The sequence below is a fragment of the Aythya fuligula genome, chromosome 2 (assembly GCF_009819795.1).
Source record: "Aythya fuligula isolate bAytFul2 chromosome 2, bAytFul2.pri, whole genome shotgun sequence".
Lineage (NCBI taxonomy): Eukaryota > Metazoa > Chordata > Aves > Anseriformes > Anatidae > Aythya > Aythya fuligula.
Window position 1 is genome coordinate 69,555,706 of NC_045560.1, and position 20,317 is coordinate 69,576,022.

At 42.3% G+C, this 20,317-nt stretch overlaps 1 protein-coding gene across 2 annotated transcripts; it reads left to right on the plus strand.

The window, feature by feature from the left end:
• The first annotated feature begins 320 nt into the window (after nucleotides 1-320).
• On the plus strand, nucleotides 321-10,298 carry SSR1 (signal sequence receptor subunit 1). Of its 2 annotated transcripts, XM_032181276.1 has the most exons (9): nucleotides 321-482; nucleotides 1,636-1,754; nucleotides 3,007-3,094; nucleotides 3,270-3,532; nucleotides 4,313-4,389; nucleotides 6,047-6,125; nucleotides 6,954-7,047; nucleotides 7,583-7,597; nucleotides 9,521-10,298. In XM_032181276.1, exons 1-9 carry the CDS (start codon nucleotides 401-403, stop codon nucleotides 9,586-9,588), a joined length of 885 nt encoding a protein of 294 aa, XP_032037167.1. In that variant the 5' UTR covers nucleotides 321-400; the 3' UTR covers nucleotides 9,589-10,298. The 2 variants fall into 2 exon arrangements, with proteins under 2 accessions (XP_032037167.1, XP_032037169.1); XM_032181278.1 differs by lacking the exon at nucleotides 7,583-7,597.
• The last annotated feature ends 10,019 nt before the right edge of the window (nucleotides 10,299-20,317 follow it).

The following is a 20,317-nucleotide window of genomic DNA, read 5'->3' on the forward strand; positions in this document are numbered from 1 at the left end:
CCGTGTCCGCCGGCTTTCCCCGCGGGGCGCCGACGGGGCGCAGCACGGCCGCCATTTCCCCTCCCCCTCGCCTTGCCACACACGGGCCACGCGCGCTAAGTGCCGCGCATGCGCGCCGAGCCCCGCCGCCCCCACAGCAGCGCCCGCCCCTTCCCCTGCGGGAGCGAGAAAAAACTCGCGGGCGGGCGGACGGGGCGGGGCCGCGCACGCGCGGGGGCGGCGGGGCGACGTGTGCGCAGCCCGCGTGACCTCCCCGCTCCTCCCCGGCAGCGCCACGTCCGCTGCGGCGCGCGGCGGGGCGGGGCCGGATGGCGGCGGCGGCGGCCGCCATTTAGAGGGGAGGCGGGCGGGCGGCAGGGTGTGGGGGCTGCGCTGCGCTGCGTCGCACCGCGCCGCGGCCATGGGCAGCGCCAGGCGGCTCCTCATGCTGCTGCTCCTCCTCGTCCTGCCCGCCGCAGTGCCGCCTGCCGCCGGCCGCGCAGGTAGGGGGGCTCGGATGGGCCGAGCTGTGGGTGCGGGGGCTGGCTGGGGGAGAGGGAGGGGGGCAGCGGCTCGCCGGGCTCTGGGGGGCAGCTGCCTGTAGGCACTGATGGAGGGCTCCTGATTGCGTTTCCTAGCTCGGAGAGGCAGCCCTCCAGTCCTCGGGAGCACTTGTGCTGTTCAAGGGTTTCTGTGCCATGTGAAAGCTGAATATTTGCTTAACTTGTGTACCCACCTGGCTCTTCTAGGCTTGTGCAATCCAGTCAACCATTCATTTCTGTTCTTCTTGTTCTTTGGGAAATGCCAGCTTCATCAAACAAAACCTCTAAGTCGTGTGTGTATTTGTGAGAAGCTCTCGGCCTAGCCTGCATGTGCTGTAAATACAAACGGCGTGAACTCTGTCCTGTGGCCACTCTCATTAATCCTCTATGCCTGGTGTTTGAATGTATGAGACTCAGTGCCACGGAAGTAGAGAAGGAGTGAACTCTGACTACTCGCATCTTGGAGCACTGCTCTGAAGCTTGCTGGTTTTAGAAGGGGAGAAAAACTCGAGTTAGTTTGCTCATAATAGAAACTCTAACTTTAACGTTCATAATAACAGAAAATACCTTTATAACTGAAGGTAAACTGGTTGCTCTCTGCTGTGCAAGTGCTGAAATTTATCCAGCTGTAAAGTGTTCTGAACTTGCTGATATATAAATGGGCAGCTCAAAGTAATTAGAGAATGAATGGCTGAATCGTCAACGTAGGCAATCACTTGAATGTGAGTTTATTTCATAGAACATAAAACGTCCCAGATTGGAAGGGACCCGTAAGGATCATCAAGTCCAACTCCTGGCACCGCACAGGTCTGCCCTAAAGTTTAGACCATGTGACTAAGTGCACAGTCCAATTGCTTTTTAAATTCAGACAGGCTCGGTGCAGTGACTGTGTCCCTGAGGGACCTGTTCCAGTGTGCAACCACCCTCTCAGTGAAGAACCTCTTCCTGATGTCCAGCCTAAACTTCCCCTGCCTCAGCTTAATGCTGTTCCCACATATTTGCAGCGGAAGCTCCGAAACAGTCCGTCGATATTTTAGTTTAAAAATCATACTGCAATGTCAGTTTTCTGTTGGTTAATGAGGTATTGAAAAGCCTTTGCATCTTGTTTCTGTAGGTTCAGGTTTATTAGTTGCAGCTCAAGATGCTACGGAAGATGAGGAAGCTGTGGAAGATACTGTAGTTGAAGATGAAGATGATGAAGCTGAGGTTGAAGAAGATGAGCCTACGGACTTGGTAACTGTACATGAGTGTTTATAAATAGGAATTGAAACAGAAATGCTTGCAACAAGTAGTTATATTTGAATGTGTTTGTTAGTATTGGTATTTCCAAATAGTTATTCTAAAGTCTCAATTTAAATTTGACCTGCTTGAAGTTTCAGAAGGATTTGTCTTTTCATGAATTACCAGCCCAAGAATGCACGTGGGGACTGCTAGGTTTCTAGAAACTGCCAGAACTGCATTAGGATGAGAAGGCTTGTGTAGTATGAGACCTGGTACACTGTTCTGTGACTCTGTTAGTCTTTAGTTGATGTTGGTGAGCTCACAGTTGTCCAAGTTTGCTAAATGGTCGATGAGGTGCTTGGTATTCGGCACTGATAGTGTATTTAACCTTCCAAATGTAACTTTAATAGGTAGCATATGACTAAGCAAGGTTACAAAACAGCATACTTCTTAGGCAATATGTTTTATATGTCACTGAAACAGTTTTACATGTGGAGTTGACTTCAGGATGCTAAGCCCAGTTCTGGTTCATGGCTTCCGTACCAAATGGCATGTGTACAACTGATTCAGTAGGCTGTGCGCTGCTTCAGAGTTGTTTGAGTAGCAAAATCAAACGATAGAACTAACTTTAAACCAGTTTGTTTAGCAGACAGTGCAAGCTGGGGAGAGCCTTGCTTGAGGCAGTAGTGATCCCTTGATTGCTACCTTGATTATTTTTGAAAATAAACCATTAAAGATTGAAACTGCTAAACTAAAAAGTGAGTAATCACAAAGGTGATCCTGAACAAGTGAATTTGTATAACTGCTTTGTTCCAAAAGTGTAACTGTTTCCATGCAAGCATAATGCTTCTTAAAACTGAATAAAAGCTTCTATAAGCACTCTGTATTGAAACAACTCTCACTTGTTTTGTGGTTGTCCATAATTTTGGTAGTGTTTGTCTTCTGAGTAGAAATAGCTTAGATGTGATTATTTAACACTCAGATACTATTCTTTTCCATCTGACCCTACACAGAAGCCTTTCAGTACAGCTAAATTGAGCTGAGCTTAGTCACTATGTCAGATATAATGAGAAGGATAAATACTGAAAATGATGCTAATTTAGAGGTAGAACACTGTGCTACCTCTGCAATGGCAGGAATTGGTACTAATGGTTGTTGTATGTGTCGACATACTTATAACTGCTGCATAGGATTCTCATAAAATAAGCATGGTCTTTGCTTCACTGTTAATTATGGGATTTTTAAAAAAAGTCTCTTGTCTTAGACAGAAGAAAAAGAGGAAGAGGACTTGTCGGGAGAACCTAAAGCCTCACCTAGTGCTGATACAACCATATTATTTGTGAAGGGTGAAGGTAAGAGTCCTGTGCTGATCTACCATCTTTTGTACAGTTGTACATCAATGTGTGTGTGTTAATACAGTGAGGCTTTAAAAAAAAAAAAAATTGGGTCTGTTCTAGAGACCCTGTTTAGAAATCGGCTAGGTGTGCTGTACCAAGTTTCTAACAGTTAACTACTTTTGTGTTTTAGATTTTCCAGCAAACAACATTGTAAAATTCCTGGTAGGCTTCACCAACAAGGGTACAGAAGACTTCATTGTCGAGTCTCTTGATGCTTCTTTCCGGTACCCTCAAGACTACCAGTTCTATATCCAGAACTTCACAGCTCTCCCTCTGAATACAGTAGTTCCACCACAGAGACAAGCCACGTTTGAGTACTCTTTCATCCCTGCTGAGCCTATGGGTGGTCGTCCTTTTGGACTAGTTATCAATCTCAACTACAGAGATGTAAATGTAAGCCTGATGTTGTAATTCATTTCAATCTCTTCCATTGATGTGGAAATGTCAGGAAGGAACTGCTTAGTCAAGTTACTATTTCTTCAGACCTTGCCTCAGATCTTTAAGCAAATCACTACATGCATAAGCACAGTAAGAGATTGCCTGCATGTTTCACAGTTGTCCCTTGTGTACATTACACTTGAGATTTATATTAGCAATGGAATCCAGAATGTCATTGAATTGAGTAGTAGTAGCATATACTAACTTTAAAAAAACCTTCCAGAAATCTTTAATTTCACTGTATTCAGTTTAGGCTTTAACAAACTTAACAGCCTGAACCCCATCTGTAAACTTGTGAGGAAATAAATGAAATGTTTTCAGCCTGGGAGAGGGCTTTCCCCAAAACCTTAAATGTAAAGTAGGGGATGTAAAACAAATGTGAAGTACTAAAGTAGGGGATTCTTTCTTTTTAGTGCAGGTTGAAGGCTTCTGTACCTTCAGTGTTTTAATGGTACTAATAAGATCCCTTCATATGTAGTACCTCATGTTACAGGAAACATCTTCAAGGCTAGATAAGACTTTCCTGTTAATATCTAATCTTTCATTGGTACTTACACCAGAAAATTTGCAGTTTTATGTGAGGAGTTAAACTTGCATTATTTATAAATGTAATGAAGCCTTATCTATACAGAATTTATTCCTTTCTAGAGTTTTTCTGAAAACATGTGAAGAGTTACGTATATTTTCAAGGAAGTAATTAACTGTTTAAAATATCTTGTGGGAACTTTGTTATAGGGCAATGTGTTTCAAGATGCTGTCTTCAATCAGACGGTTACAATTATTGAAAAAGAAGATGGACTGGATGGAGAAACGTAAGGAAGCTGGAGATGCGTGTTTAGTTGGTGCACTGGTAGAATGGGTTATTGATGGGGGCTGATGAGAATAGTTCTTGTACCTTTGTTTTTATTGCGTTTGGTCTTGTATTTTGCTGATGGTGTCGAAGGCTTTGACTTGTGCAGCATTGATAGATTGAAAATGTGAGCTTTCTCCCAAACTAAGATTTCATTAACACTAAGGATCTTCAGGGTTGGTACTGTGTCAGTGAACGGCTTATGCAACTGCTTTGCTCAGATGACAGCCTGGAATAGGACCCGGTGTCGTATAGCCACATAGCAGTTCAAAGCTGTTAATCTTTTTCTATACTACTGTGCCTTTTTCCTCCAAGTTAAAGATGCAGCAGTACCGTAGTACTGGGCTGTTGGTCTTACCGTGTAGACCTTCTGGAGCATTCAATATAATCTAAGATAATGTAAAGTGGAAGATGCCTGGAGTATGAGATAAAGGAACTTATGCTCATCTGTTGTTGCACTTTCCCTGTTGGTAGGAGACTTCTTTCAGGAGTGCTTTAAGGACACCTTATATGTTGCAAGTGTATGGTGTGCCAATATGCTCTTAGAATATCCTAAAAGAAGTGGAACTTCAAAAGAACCTGTGAGTTTTAAAGAAGTCTTCAGAAATCAGGCATCAATCAGTATTGAAGGCAGTACTGAATACTTGGATATTCCTGCCACAGCTAGAAACTGCCTGCTAAGCAAGCTTCCTAAGTAAGCTTCCTTTTCTTAAGAAAAAAAAGGTCAATCTGAAGAAGTAGGTACTGTAGGAATTCGCATTTGCCAAAGAGAACAGCATCAGCGAACAAATACCAAATAATTGGTAATGTGAAAGCATAGTACTTGGGTAACAGAGCACCTGAAGAATTCAAATCATTAGTCAGAACCAGTTTGAGTTGGTGACCTGTGAATGGGTAATTACTATAAAACAGGGATGTTCAGTTAAGTCTCCCCTGCAGAACTCTTAACTCTTCTGTTATAAATCAGAGTTAAATGGTCTATTCCAAGTTAAACTCTGTATCTCTAAAGTCCTGCCTGCTCCCTAAAATAACTTTAGGTTGCTTACCTCCTGCTAAGATACCAACAGGAATTTTAGGTGGAATTGTTGAAAACAAAATGCATAGATGGAAAAACCCATGTAAAAATGATCTGCGCTGTTGATGGAATTTAACAGTGGAACACAAAGTAAGATAGTCTAAGGAAGGCATCTCAAAGCTCCATAAGTAAATGAATATCCTAGTGGTACTTGCAGTAATATAATTAAAAGTGCGTAGGATACTTTTAAGGCATTTGTAAGTGGTTAAAGCAATTAAAAACAAATTCTGTGGCCCAGCATCCTGAAACATTGTGTTTCAAAAGGATTCCTGCAGGTAACAGGTTTCAGTAATTACTTAATTTCCCAACCTGTATGGGATTGTGAACAATAGAATGTTAAACTCAGGGTTAGTTTCTGAAGTCAGTCAGAATAATTACTTAAAACTTGTTAGCACTTAAATTTCAGATTTGTTTTTTTTTTCCCCCCCATACCTACAAAAGGGCTTGGAAAAGATCAAGCTGGTGTGTGGCCAAAGTAAGGTCTTAATTTCTATGCTGCTTAAAGATTTTAGTTAACGGTTTCTTATTTATTTTTTTTTTAAAGGATCTTCATGTACATGTTCCTTGCTGGACTTGGTCTACTTGTTATTGTTGGTCTACATCAGTTACTAGAATCTAGGAAGGTGAGTAGTGTATTTGGTTTGTGTAGCTGGTCATAAACCCCTTAGTGGTATGGGGAGTGACTCAGTAATCACTTGCAGTGTACAATGGTACCAGTAGAGCTTCAAAAGATACACTTTCAGAACTGACTGTGAAGGTTACTGTGCAAAACTAGAAATTTCAGAAAATCAAAATTGGAGACACTTGGGTCGATTGTCTAATGTTCTCTGGGTCTGTTCTTTACCACAACACTGGAATGGTTGAATTGGGAGCTTTGTGTTCCAATCTCTACGTGTTTTGAATCAGTAGCTGCATACTTGCTGGATGAACTTCCCCATGTTGTCTGTATCTATTGTGTTAGATTAGGTGTAACTTTGCAAACAGCTGTCCAGCCATTATTTTAGTTCTAAATAGTTTCCTGTGGGCAAAAGGATGGAATTACTGTTTTTTCAAATTCTATCTTTGCAAGGTTGCATAAGAGTATTGTGCTAATCTGGGGAAGTGTAATGAAACCAGTTATCTAGTTGGGGTTATCGTCAGCCATTTGTTTTTGTAGCAGGTGTAGTGAACTTGCAAAGGTGTTCATGAAGTCTTGGTATCTGTGTGAAATAAGTATTGCAAGGCCTTACTAGTATTAATACTGAGCCTAGGTGAATAAACTGCTAATGGTTAAAAGACAGCTAAAGCTAGGTTACAAAGACAGCTTCATATATTGGTTTTGTCTCTTCATATATTAGGTTTGTCTCCTAGTGAAATAATTACAGTTTATTAAAGTACTATTGGTTATTTCTAATATTTGCGCTATCAGAACTTTATGCGGAAGACAAAAATCTGTTCTCTTGAATTTTCAGAGGAAAAGACCAGTACAGAAAGTAGAGATGGGAACATCAAATCAGAATGATGTTGATATGAGCTGGATTCCCCAAGAAACTTTAAATCAAATAAGTAAGTAGTCTGTGTGTCACAAACTGAAGTAGAACTACACTTAGTTAATCAAATAGTTGTAACTAAACAAGTAGCTAATACCGATTTCCCAGAACATCTGTTCTAGGGAATAAAAAAAACTGTCTAAAGCACTGGCCTTAATGATTAGATTACATTATCAACCTGTTCCTGTGCAGAACAAGCTTGACTGGTTGATATTGTGAAGGTTATCAATGACTTTCATGCTTTGTTCTGTAGACTTTAACAGTATAAAATCTCTACCCAAAACCTGCCTCATAAAGAAGGCTTAAAGGTGTTATCTGAAAGTTTCTGCGAGTTGGTTGGAAGGCTGCCTACAGACAAATAAGTATCAGGAGTGTGTTTTAACCAAAGACACATTAAAACCTGAAATTAATGTTCTTTACAACTACAAAATGACTAAATTCTCGGTGTGAAATGCCAACAGTAAAACTAATCTGGTTTCTTTAGAACATGTGTTTGGATATTTCTAACTTCTCTCGCTGTTTCTTCCATTCTTGCTTTCCTGTGACTTCAGTGCAAAGTAGAAGAGGTGAGGCAAACTCTGGTGATTTATAGAGTGCAAGTTCTTAATGTACTATCCATGTGATAAGCGGGCATGGATAGAAATGTCTTCCTGCATGCAGTGATTGGTGATAGAGCATGAGTAGTAAAAGATTACAGAGCAGATGCATATAACCATCCAAACAGGGAAAAATGTATATGTGTATAAAAAATATTTTAAGCAAAATGCCACAAACTTATATCTAGTTTATTGAGGAAAATATTGCTGAAGTATTGTGGTCTCTACCAGTTCCCAGAACACTTTATCTAAAGTACTGTGTACCACCCTAGTATAGCGTCAAGCTATTGTTGAAGTGGTGGAGGACTGACTGGTCATAACTCATGGTTGAGTGCATCTCATTCTCAGTGAGAAACAAACCTCATCTTGGGGTATAATAGTTAAATGGAGTTATCTTCCCTATCCCAGATGAACTCTTACCACCAATAACATTGTCTGTCTGAGGTGACTTATCCTTGCTTGAAACAAAGTGCATACTAGAACTTACCTTACTTGAAAGACTCATTTTGATGAAATGAGCAATCTTAGTCTGACAGCTGTATGCAGCCTAGAAGACCTGGAGGCTCTAGATCTGACACAAAGTTGTGCCAGAAGTTGATGACTTCAGTACAGCTAAAGGGGAAAGGAATCAAAAGTTACTACAAAGGTATGAGGGCTTGTTTCACATCTGAAAATGTCAGCTTTCTTCCACTGTATTCTTGGAATATACAGTGGAATGGTAGTATGAAAACCTAGAAGAAGTTTGAAAGGCCTCAGTCTAGTAAGCGAGACTGAAGCAGTGAATGATAAACTGCTTTGAAGAGCAAGCTGTCTTCCAAAGGTTTCAAATCCAGCCAGTGTTGTTCTGTCCTTGCCCCCCTGCTCTTTAAGGTAAATTAGGTATTAATCTCTTAAGCATCATTTTTTTTCTAGCCTTCAGGTATTAAGTTTTTCTTAATTGTGGTATTCTTTAATTCTTGGTTGTTTCATTAGAACTCTACACTAGAATCCTTTGAGATATCTGGCCTTCAAGATCCTCAGATTCTTTCCTGTTCTTTTGATGATACTTCGAAGTGTACTAACTGAACAGCCATCATGCCATTAAGAGCATTGCTTGCCAGTGGGACTGGAAGCTGATCAGTTTATGAACTTGCATTTGTAAGCAGACACCTAGCAATCACCTCAGTGCTTTTTTTCTTCATATAAAGTATTGTAGCTCCTCTATAACACTATAATGATTAAAGATGCTGTCTATGTAAGAACTATCACTGTGAAAGGACAATTATAGACCTGTCATACCTTAAAATGTAAGAACAGGCTTCTGGCATCCAGTGATCATACAGCTAAAGCTGGATGGCTTCCCCATTTGGGGTTATCTGATCACAAAGTGATAACTTCATAATCAAGCGTAGATTCCTGGGTAAGGGTAATCTCTTCAGGACTGAAACACTTTGCTGTTAAGCTGTATGAATTTGGAAATACTTCATGTAAGACAAAGCTGTCTAAAAGAGGGTTAATCGTTCTTCAGGCAGGTAAACTGAAACCAGTAATGATAAATCATTCATTAACTCTCTGAAAATGTTGTGCATGGAAGTTTTCTAAACAGCAAAGCATGTGGCTTCATCAGGAGATGCTGTAGGTTTTTGTTGTCCATTTTAGTAACTGGCAAATTGAATGGCCCTTACCTTAGAAGTGCATGTTACAGAATAGGAATGTTTTTTCTTTTAATCTGTTCAGAATGCTAATAGTTCAAAACAAGAAACCATTAATGAGATGTTTCAAGTAGCTTCTCTAGTGATGCATTGCATTAGAAGGGCAGTGTGGCTTTGTTTGGGAGGGAGAACAATGCATTGTTATGTAAGAACTAATATGAAGTAGCTGCAGCAATTAACACAGTTACCTTTTTTCTTCTAGATAAAGCTTCACCAAGGAGGTTGCCCCGCAAGAGGGCACAGAAGAGATCAGTGGGCTCTGATGAGTAAATGTTAACTAGTACAACAGTTGAACGTTTACTAATCCTGCCTGTTTGGGATTTTTGGATTGGAGTAGTGCAAAGAATCCATATCACCATAAGGAAAATACTGCTAAACATTTGGACTGAACAGATTAACTGAATGGTGTTAATATTACTGAAAATGCACTTCTCTTTTTTTGTTAAATAATTGTTGGGGTGGGTGGGGGAAGCCATTAAGACTTGTGCCTGCGTGTGTAAGCAGTTGGTCTTAACAGAATCATGTTACCTGAAATGTGCCTTTAGAATCCTTTTTAATGCTGGTTTGTCATCTGTATACTTCAAAGGGTTTTTCCCCTCCCCTTAATCTGAATGTCTAGTGACTTAATTTGTCTTGATTGTATCCTCTCTGTATCAGAATCTGTATGCATTTTTCTTCTCAGTAGGTAACTTTATTCTCTGCAGCACACATACACTGAAATTTGTGTGCACAGTCCTGTCTCAGCAGTGAGGCACTCATCTGGATTTCTGCATTTGTTTAGCATTCTAAAGGCACAATTGGGTATAGCTGCTTGTAGTGGTAGATCTCTTGCTGCTGTTTTGATCTGGGCACGCAGTGACCTAAAAACCTAAACTTATCTGCATAAATGTTAAGAGGACTCTTACACAGCAGCAGAACTTGTGAAGCATGGAATTTGTGTGCTGAATTGGTATTACTACATAAATTTTTTTTATACCTGACTTGTTAAATGGTTAGTTATTGAGTTGTACCAGCAGCTTAATTATTCTGACTATAGCGGTTGCTCTGCAGTGTTTACTCAAGAAATTGAGTAAGCCAGAACAATGAAGTTCTCGGTTCTCTCAAGACTAGGTTGTTGTATGTATCAAAACATGTGGATTTCTCTTCAAGCTGTACCAAGGATTTCAACTTCATTCCATGCACAGGGAACTGACTTTGAAAAGCTGTTGGCTTCAAGTAATCTTTTTAAATGGCATACTATTTAATTTACTCTTTACAGGTCTTAAATCACAAACTTCTTTCCAGCTGTCAGTGGCTTGGTCTGAGTTAAGTTCATCACCCTGGCTTTCCCACTGTAACACATGCATTTCCATTAACTACATGTTACCTCAGTACTACAACAGAGAAGCTGTATGTAATCAAATAATTCTTATGCCAGCTCTAGTTTACAGAATTACTAGGAGCAGATGTTGATCTGCATACACTGCTTTTAGGAATTCACTGCTGGGGGGTGGAACAGATAAATCAGCATCAGTTTGCTGCCACTCAGGCACTTGAGAAGGCTTGAACTGTTTCTTTCTGTCCGAGGGTTATCTCTGGGAGCTTCTTCAGTTCAGGAAAAGGCACTGATATGAAACCTGTGTTTTGTTTTTTTTTTTTTCTCCCCCTCTTCCTGATCCCCGTATGTGAAAGAGCTCTCTTTTGATCTGTACTTGTTCTGCAGGGACTGAACTTCTGAGCCGATTAGTTGAGCAATGCTTAGGTCTCATCTGAAACTATTGGCAGTATCTTACTACACACTGCCAGAATTAGCTGTAAAAATGTTCTTGACTCATCTTGGTGTGGAAAATAGAATGGTAAGAACAACTCCTCAGTGATGCTTTGTTCAACTACTGGGTAATATGCTAGTCCAGGCAGAATATTTTTAACAGGGAAGATTGCTGAATGATGATTAGATCACTTAACAAATCGTTGAACAACTTCAAAACAGGTGACTGCTCTTAAATCTACTGTGTACAAAAACTTTGCCTCTAATGATGGCTCTGTGGTAGGTTTAAGGGTCTACATTCAGTCTGCACTGATTCAGCAAAACTCTCGTGTATTAAATGCTTTGTATGGTAAAGCCTTATAGCTGCTATTGGATTCAGCATTTCAACTGAAATCAAGGTGGTATTTTCCCCACCTTCTAATAATAGGAAACCTTAAAATGTGTTAACTATTCCCAAGATTTCAAGATGGGAAGCAGCCCATTTTAGGAGATAATGAGAGCTGCTCTAGCTACAGTGGTGCTCTAGAAGAGCAAAGCACTGGAACACAGGAACATTAACTTTTAATATCCTAGTGCTAGTTCTTCAAGTGTCAGTTTGTCCCTTACTCATACAGCAGGTTCCTCCTGGCAGCTGTCAGAAGGACAAGCCTCATCTTGATTACTCACATACAAGTAGTTAAATGCAGGCCATAAATCTGAATGGAGCACTCAGCAAGGGCTGTACTTCTCATTTCAAAACAGTTATGCTGAATGTTTCTCTTATGCTGGAATGGATGAAGTTAGGCATCACTCCCCGTTCTTATTCCTGGTATGCATGGCACTAAAAAGTTGCAGTTCAGACCTCTAAATTCAGGAAGTAGTGGGAAAGTCAAATAATAATGTAGGTTGGTTGTCCTGTTCTTCAGTGTGCCTGATGTGCTAAGCAGCAGTTAAGTTTCCTTTTTCTTCTCCGAAGGAAAGATAGTACCTACCTCATAGGAGTGACACAAGGGCTGTTTCAGGAGTGTTTTGAAGCTACTTGAGACTTGCACAATACACTTCCATGAAGATAGTAAGGTATCACACTGCTGTAGTGTGGCGGTAACTGCATAGATTCATATTATGTCAGTTTAATCCCTTCACTGAAGAGTTTAGCAGCTTTATATTAAGACTTTTCTTAAATATGCAGAGGAATTGCAGTTAACTGATGGGGGAGAGTAAAGCTAGAATGAGCAATCACCTTCTGTGAAAGCTTAAAAGTGGGATAAGTAAGTTCTCCTCACGCTTCTCCATCTAACTTTAAATATTCCCAGGGATTTTTTAATCAAAGAAATGATATAGATTGTTCTTATACATACAATGGACAGTCAGAATTTAAGAATGACTGGTTGTTTTGAATGATTAAGTTCAGATATACTGCAAGTGAAATGTTAATTTAAGAATTTACCTGCTGGTTTTCATTTATAAGTGAGATCAGATCTCTTGGAAAATGGCTGCAGGTTTTTTTTGTAAAGTAAACTTGAAGTTTTCTTAGCATCATGTAGCTGCTTTTTTTTTTTTTTTTTAAAATAAAGCATGAGTATGGCATTAAAAAGCCTGAGTGGTACTCGGGTGCTCTTTTCCTTGATAAGTAACCTGTAGTAGCAGATACGCAAAAAGAATGAAAATGCGCTGTACTTCAAAAGCTGCTATTTTGCAAATGTATTTGTAGTGGAAATAATAGCTAGGAATTATTCTGTGAGGAAGTATTCTGTGATATCCTGGACAATGGTTAAACACTTGGATTAAAAATCAAATATCCTTAGAAGGATAAGGGAGGGCACTCAGAAAATAATTTTTGAATCCTGATTTGTTAAAAACCAAGCCATAGTTCTGCATTTCCAGATGGACTAACCTGTAGGCAGTGTGAAAAGGATCTGTTAAGGTGCCTAAAGGCTGCTGAAACACAAGGTGGTAACAAGGCTAAATCCCTGCAGCTTTAAGGTGTGTGCTGTTGTCTGACTGAGAGAACAGTACTCCAGGCAGTGATACCCGAAAGTATCGCTGAAAGTTCAGGTGCTACACCTAAACAGAAGACAGGGTAAAACTTCTGGGAGGGATTAACTCATAAAGCAAGGTAAGTTTTTAATCATTGTGATACTGCATTACATCTGTGTGGATGTAGAGTCTCACTAAGGTTGTGGGAAAGAATTCACTATTAAAACCTGGTTTTGTTCCATCTCTTAGCATTTAGTGCTAGTTGGAAATAATTGATGTGATAATACCTTATGATAATCTTTCACTTTGCCTCAGTTCATCTCTGAACTATCCTAATTAAGTGATTGTGAAGTGGTAGATACTAATGCAGGTCACTATAGCAGAAGGCAGTGTCATTCATTTACAAGTAATATAAAAATTGCGGAACTAGAGGAGAACAGCAGCATATCAATAATACTTAGGGATGATCCATATAGTGAGTTGAGGTGATAAGATACTTGTATTTAACCCTGTAGTTGACTGATCTAGTGCCAGGCCCTCTTCTGCTTTTGTCAGTGAAGACTAAGAAAAGCAGCAAGATGACCAAGCAATCTCATATCATAACAAGCTTTTCTCTGCTGTGGCTTACTGTACAGCTGAGGTCTCCCTAGCCCCTATGGAGTAAGATGCTGGAAAGCACTGGCTTCTTAAAGAGCAGGTAGATAAAAGCTGATGGCTTGCTTTTGCATTAAAACTGCCCTTTCAGTGTTCTCTTAGCTGTAATCTCACTGGTTCAATCACTTCTAGTGAGTATTTGCTGCTCTGTTCTTTTGTGCTTAATGTATAATTAGTGATTCCTGGCTATAAGTTGCCTCAGTTTCCCTGTTACTGAAACTGTGTAAATGGGGCCTTTCAACTCCATGTGAGCTTGACTGTTCATAGACAAATACGTTCAAATCTTGTTTTCAAAGTGTTTTTCCACTAATGGTAAGTCAGGGTGTAATCAATATTCATCCAGAATTCTGAAGCATCTTTTCTGGCACAGCCCTGGTTCTGCAGCACTACAGAAATAAGTAATGCACAGGACTGAGTTTGGATCATGTGTGCTAGATCCAAACCTCAACCAGCAAACTTCCAAGAGAAAGAATAAACTGTTTTGAAGGCTTATTTAGCATGAGTCCATACAGAAAGGAGGAAAGTCTCAAAACAACCTAGTGCAGGCTTCCACTAGAAAGAAAAAGCTAGAATTTAAATAATATTGCTATTGTGCTGTGTTTCTGGGATTACAGCAGCTGTCCCTGCTTGCCTGCAGCAGTAATACATACAGGCTGCTAGCAAGGATCTGTTGACAAACTGCAAAGAGCCTCCAGCTGCACTTCTGCAGTAGAACACTACAAGGAACCCTGGGAGGAGCTGCTATCTCTTAATTGTTGTTCAAATTAAGTGCCTTCATTTTTTAAGCAGGTGTCTTACAGCTGCTAAAGAGACTGTTTCAGATCACAAAAACATAAGAGGTATATTCACCAAATGCATGCAATAAACACAGCACATGGCTTTGCATCCTGTGCCAAAATCTGTTACTCATTAGGTGCACAAGTTGCTCACTTCTCCACTCACTTCTCCAGATCCCTTCCTTTCTCTTATTTACAGCCCTGGCAAGCCCTTCTGACTGGTGTGGTGCAGAGCTGGGTTGCAGGTAGCTATGCAAAAAGGCTGCTGTGGTTTCAGCTCCTCAAGATAGACAGATAACAATCTAGGCTGGAGATCAAAAATCAGAACAGCTGTGTTGTGGTACAGACTTCTGATGGATTGTGATGTCTACCCAGACAGCTCAATACTTTGATTTTCTTCATCTGTGGAATATAACTGACCTAGCAGATGCAACCTTGAAGCCTGTAGGCATATAGTAAGGCTTCAGTCACAAGTGTCTTGAAGGCAACAGATGAAATGGTGTTAAATATCCTGCCAGCAAAAATCGATTAACTGGCAGAGCGAGCAAAGATGTGAGCACTGCATCCCACTCAGCAGTGTATGAGTTAGCACATGTGCCCCCCCCCCCCCCCATGTTCTGCCTCCTCCCCTAGTTGCTGCCTGGGAGCTCTGTGGAAGTAGAACCACACTTTGACAGAGGGAGAGAAAAGTATTACATTGTTTTTTGTTCACAGCCAGGTAAGCACTTTTCTATTTCTAAGCACAGGTCACAGGTGGCAAAGCTTGACTTGGAAACACTGGGGAAGAAGTGTTTATGGGTTAAAGCAAATCTGCATCACAGAAACTCACAACTAGCACTGCCCTCACCCTAAAATAAAACACAAGTATCTTAAGTGCAGATTTACTAAAAGTCAGATGTTACTTATTTAAAACAACAGCTAGATTCTAGTGCAAATGTAAGCAGTCATCCTTCTCTGTACCATCAGGTAAGAGGAGCTGGAAGGAAAGGTTAACACACCATGCCAGTACTATCTCCTCATTTAGGCACTAGGCATTGCAGAGCTGTAAGCTAGTGCGTTCCTGCAGTATTTTCCCTTGAGCACAGCAGAAGCTAGAATTAATACTGTAGCTATCAGTATTTTACTTATAGGTGTGCCATTGTATGCACAGGCTGGAATCAAAGCTACTTTTAGTACTTTTCCCATTAAGAATTGCAGAAAGATTAAAAGGTTAGCTCACCAAAAGCTCCTTCTTCAGGGTACCTGGACCTTATCAGGTGCAAGGTCCTTGATATTGGTGGGACATGAGAGTGCTCAGCTTCTCCATGAGCTGAGTCTGCACCAGCCAACACATGGGTTGCTTTTACCCAAAAGTAACTGAGCTTGCTCATGTGTTTGTTCCTGGGTTTAGGGGAGGAGCCGCTAGGCTTGTGTATGCTGTATGCCTGTGCTGTGTATGCATGCACATGCTTGCAGAGGACCATTTTTTTTAATACCCACCACAAGCACACACATTTTGCTGTTCCTAATCATGCATTGCCACAGAGCTGTCAAACATTTGGCTGACATTTTGTCCTAACCTTTCCACCTTTTTACTACTAGCATGGCTACAGTCCACATGCTGCTACAGGCTAAGAATTACCCAGTGAGAGTCAGCCTGCAGCAAAGCTGGCCTTTACCATGTTAACCTCTGGCTCTAAGATGGTGAAAAGTGATTGGGTCTTCCCTGATAAGATGCCTTTTCTCCAGAAAGCTTCTTATTTACAGTGCAATACTAACTGATGTTTGTAAACTACTTTACAACCCTTTGTTGAAAGGCCCTGGAGAAGTTCAAATGATTTCACAAAAGTGTATTGCAAACGCCCATTGTACAGGGTTTCCTCATACATTACTGGCATTTCCCTGCAAGACCAAGAAACAAATCTGGCAGGGGAGAAATAAACGAACACAACAAAGGAGGAAGCTGTTTTCAGTTCCTACTAAGACTGCTACAAGGCTTCCTACCACATTACACAGTGGCCTGGCCTCTCCTGGATGCTGTGCCATTGTTACTACACCATTCTGAGGGGCAATTACTGACATTTTCCTTTCCACCAACGTGAGAAGTGTTATACTCAGGGTCAGGCTCTGTGAGCCAAGTCTTCCAACTTGCTATTATTTAAAATAGGAAATGCCCTTCAATGTATTTTTTTAGGCAGAGAGGGGACTTGAAAAAAGCTGAAAGTAGGAGGCAATACTGGAATTGTTGAAAAGCTTCAACAGTACTTCTCACTCCATCTGTACTCAGTGTCAGCGCCACGGGATGATTTCAGGTGCATGCTGAAATGAAGGCATCTTGGCCCCCTTCCTAGGCATATCCAAATGTTTGCATTTCCCTAGAAAATTAAAACCAACTTTCTCCTCTGTTAGCCACCCCACCAACACTATCGTCTGTACACAGTTTGTGCCACTTACCTGAGGTGGCAGGCAGCCCACGACAGCAAGGTAGACAGACAGCCCCGTAGCACACAGGGTGTGCAGCCTCCTGCCATCAACCCGTGGTTTTCACTACTGTCCTTGAGCAGGCCAACTTCTCCACTGCCCTTCTCCTAGGGCCGCCTGCATTTCCCCCAGCAGCAGGAGGCCTTGCTCCAAAGAGCACTGCCAAAGGCGAGCCGCTCGGCTCCTGGCTGATACCAAGCTCCTGGAGCACCTTCCGCTGAAGCAGGCAAAAACTGTGAGCTGGGCTCCTCGGAGAAACTTCTGCTGAGCATTGGGATTACAGATGCTAAACAGCAGCAAAGAGAAGATGGAGGAGCTCTGGGTGAGCATAAGGCCTTGTTCTGTAAGCAGCAGGAAGCCCCTCAATTACAGCTGTAGAGCAAGTTCAGGGAAGGGTTGTCTTCACAGGGTTTCAGTGTCCTGGGCTTCAGAAGCTGTAGAATTTCTTTGTGAAAATAAACTAATAAGAGCATGAGATGGGAACACAGCACAGAGCGTTCTCTGTGCTATTACAAGAAGAATCCAGTTAGTTTCTTTGAGGAAAAGGAAAAAAATCTTACTGGAAAAACAGTTTTCATAAAGATCTTGTTATAATACAGAACACCTGCCACTGCTTCAACAGCAAGCACTACACCCACACACAACCAACCCCCTCCTTTAAGTAGTGATCCACTGATGAGCCCTGGCAGCACCTGGGGATGCCCTTGCAGCCCTTGCACCTGGAAGAGTTACATTTGGTGAGAGATCCTTAAAACATGGAATAATTCTCCAGAGTACTTTTTTCTGCTGTGCTCCCCCTCAGTCCCCTAGTAAGTCCCAACCGAACTTGTGTACGTCAGGACAAATGAATCTCTTAACTTCATAGGAACAAAGGCACGTGCCACCAGTGTCTGCTACCTACTCAACAGGTAGAAGAAACGCCTCATGCTTGCGTGGTATGGATCCATCCTTTCAGGACTGGTGAGAGGGGTTTCAGTCATCTAGAATCACACTCCTAATAACACAACCTTCAGCTGAGGTGGTTAGTGAGATAGCAGCTTGGCCTTGTTGAGAAAGGCTCAGAGCTGCTGAGCACAAGCTGGGACATCTGCAGGACATGCTTTAGGCTCTGGAGGAGGCTGCATTTAAAAAAAAAAAAAAAAAAAAAAAAAAAAGTTCCTTGTCCTGCTAAATGTCTTTACTTCAAAGCCAGAGGACCAGACTGTGACCGTACACACCATTAGCTCAGGAATCCCAGCTGTGCTCAACCTCCTGTTATTTTAGGGACGTTGCCACTTTCTGTAGTCCTGTGAGCCAACATGGCACTAATTGCCTGAGACTAGGGAAATACTGGTGTCTGCCAACAAATTCACAGATACCTGTTGTCACCAGTTTTGGGACAGTGACAACATTTTGCTTCTGGACATTTGTTTCCCGTCTCTCCTGCGTGAGCACATGAGGAGATGGAGCCAGAAGAGGGCTGCTGCACACCCACTCCCTCTGTGGGCGAGGCTGGAGGCCAGGAACTCCAGAGCACTCCTGGGACCCAAAGTCCAGAGGTGACAGGAGTGCTAACAAATTTCAGTACACACACTGCAGCCAACCGATCATCTCCCCAGGCCAGGCACGGCACAGGGACTAGAGAGGGAAAGCACCTCATGCAGCTCCTAGGAAGGAGAGCTGAAGTGCCCAGCATCACCGACCAGGTGCCCACAGATCCACGCTCCACACCACAAGAAAACCACAGCACCTCCCTGCGCCTCACCACCAAGGTGGCCCAGCGGTGGCAGAGGCCTCAGCTCTACCCCAAGCAAACCTTAGCGCCCTGGGACAAGCACAGGGACTCCGCACCCACAGCACTGTGGTGAGGCGGGCCCACAACACAGGCCGCACGGGTGGGCCACGCTCTCCATCCACATCAGGGGTGCGAGCTTGCGGCTTCACCTTTAAAAAAGCTGAGAAAAAAAGCTTTGGGGAATAAAGCGGGGAAGGACCAAGTTCGATGAGAGCTGTGGAGCCCTCCTCACCTCATCCCTGTTAACTCCACGCTTCAGGCCAGATCTGGGTATTGCTACCACAGGAGCTGGTACAGGGAGGAGGAGAGGAAAACTCCAACAAGGAGCAAGGTTCAGCTGGCCAGCCCAGTGTTACCCTGCTGAACACGCTGAACAGGGAAATTCCCCACCCAGGGACACCAGGTACAAAGTTAGAAGACAGCAAGGGGCTGGGCAGACAGCTAGCGCCCTTCCGCCCTTCCGTGGCCAATATCAAGTGCTTCCAAGCCATCTACTTTGTAAATCATTGCTCACGATCTCTTCCCAGCCATGTAAGCTCATCCCACCGTTTGTTTTTTTTACACCTTCTGACACTGCTTGTACATGAGTTTCCCATCAGCCTCACAGGCTTGCAAGAGGAAGGGAGATGTCTCATGCCAATAGGTGTCAGAGGGAAAATGAGATTTTCTGTAGTTCTCCCTCAGAAATCATTTCAATCCCTTCAGCCACCCCCTTTGAGGTAATTCAGAGAGTCCTGCCTCATCAGATTTCCTTGGTTTTAGGCAATGCTGACTGGTTTTACTGTAACCTCTCCCTGTTCAGCAGTGAGGAATTGGATCCTCACCAAAAAAAGCCCTGTGGGGAGCCTTAGCAGCTGCCATGATGGCACCAGAGGCTAGAAGAAGGAAAGCAGAAGCAGGGCATGCAGTAGTCCATGGGTATGGCTCTCTGATGCTGAATTTGTTTCACTTCTCTACCAGAAAGACTCATCCCACCAAGACTTAGGATGCAGATGCTCCGATACTCTATGGTTCCCTGGCCTCCAGAACTGGATACGCAACTCAGATGATTCTTCGGCTCACCATCCTGTGAAATGCATTTTATTTGTAAGAAAGCATATAAAATGCAACTAAGGCGGCTCCAACAAGATAAAACAAAGGATTTTTCTCTTTTGACACATGCTTGTGGCTTTCCAATACATCCCGAAGATTTCACAGCCATATGCATTTACGCAAAAATAAAACAAGGATGGCAGAAAGCTCCTTTTACACAGAAATCAATCAATACGCTCTCCATCACCACACCGTGCCGAAAGGACACTCCCTTGTGACCATGGGGTTATGGTTAACAACGAAAGGACATGCAGCTCTGAGTTAACACCTGTACAGGAAAATCAGCACCAATGTCATTTTCTTCTGCTTTCAGCTGCTATTTTAAGAAACTGCCACCAAAGAGGAGCACCATTTCAAAGGGTTTCAACTACCAGAGAACAAACGCACACGGATTTTCAAAGTGTTACAGCTACCGCTGGTTCAAACTCTGTCCAAATGAAGGAAGAGAAACAGTACTACTAGTTATGCAGGACAGCTCTGGTTTGCATGCTGTCCTCTAACAGAAAAGCTTGAAAGCAAGTTACAACAAACCCACAAGAA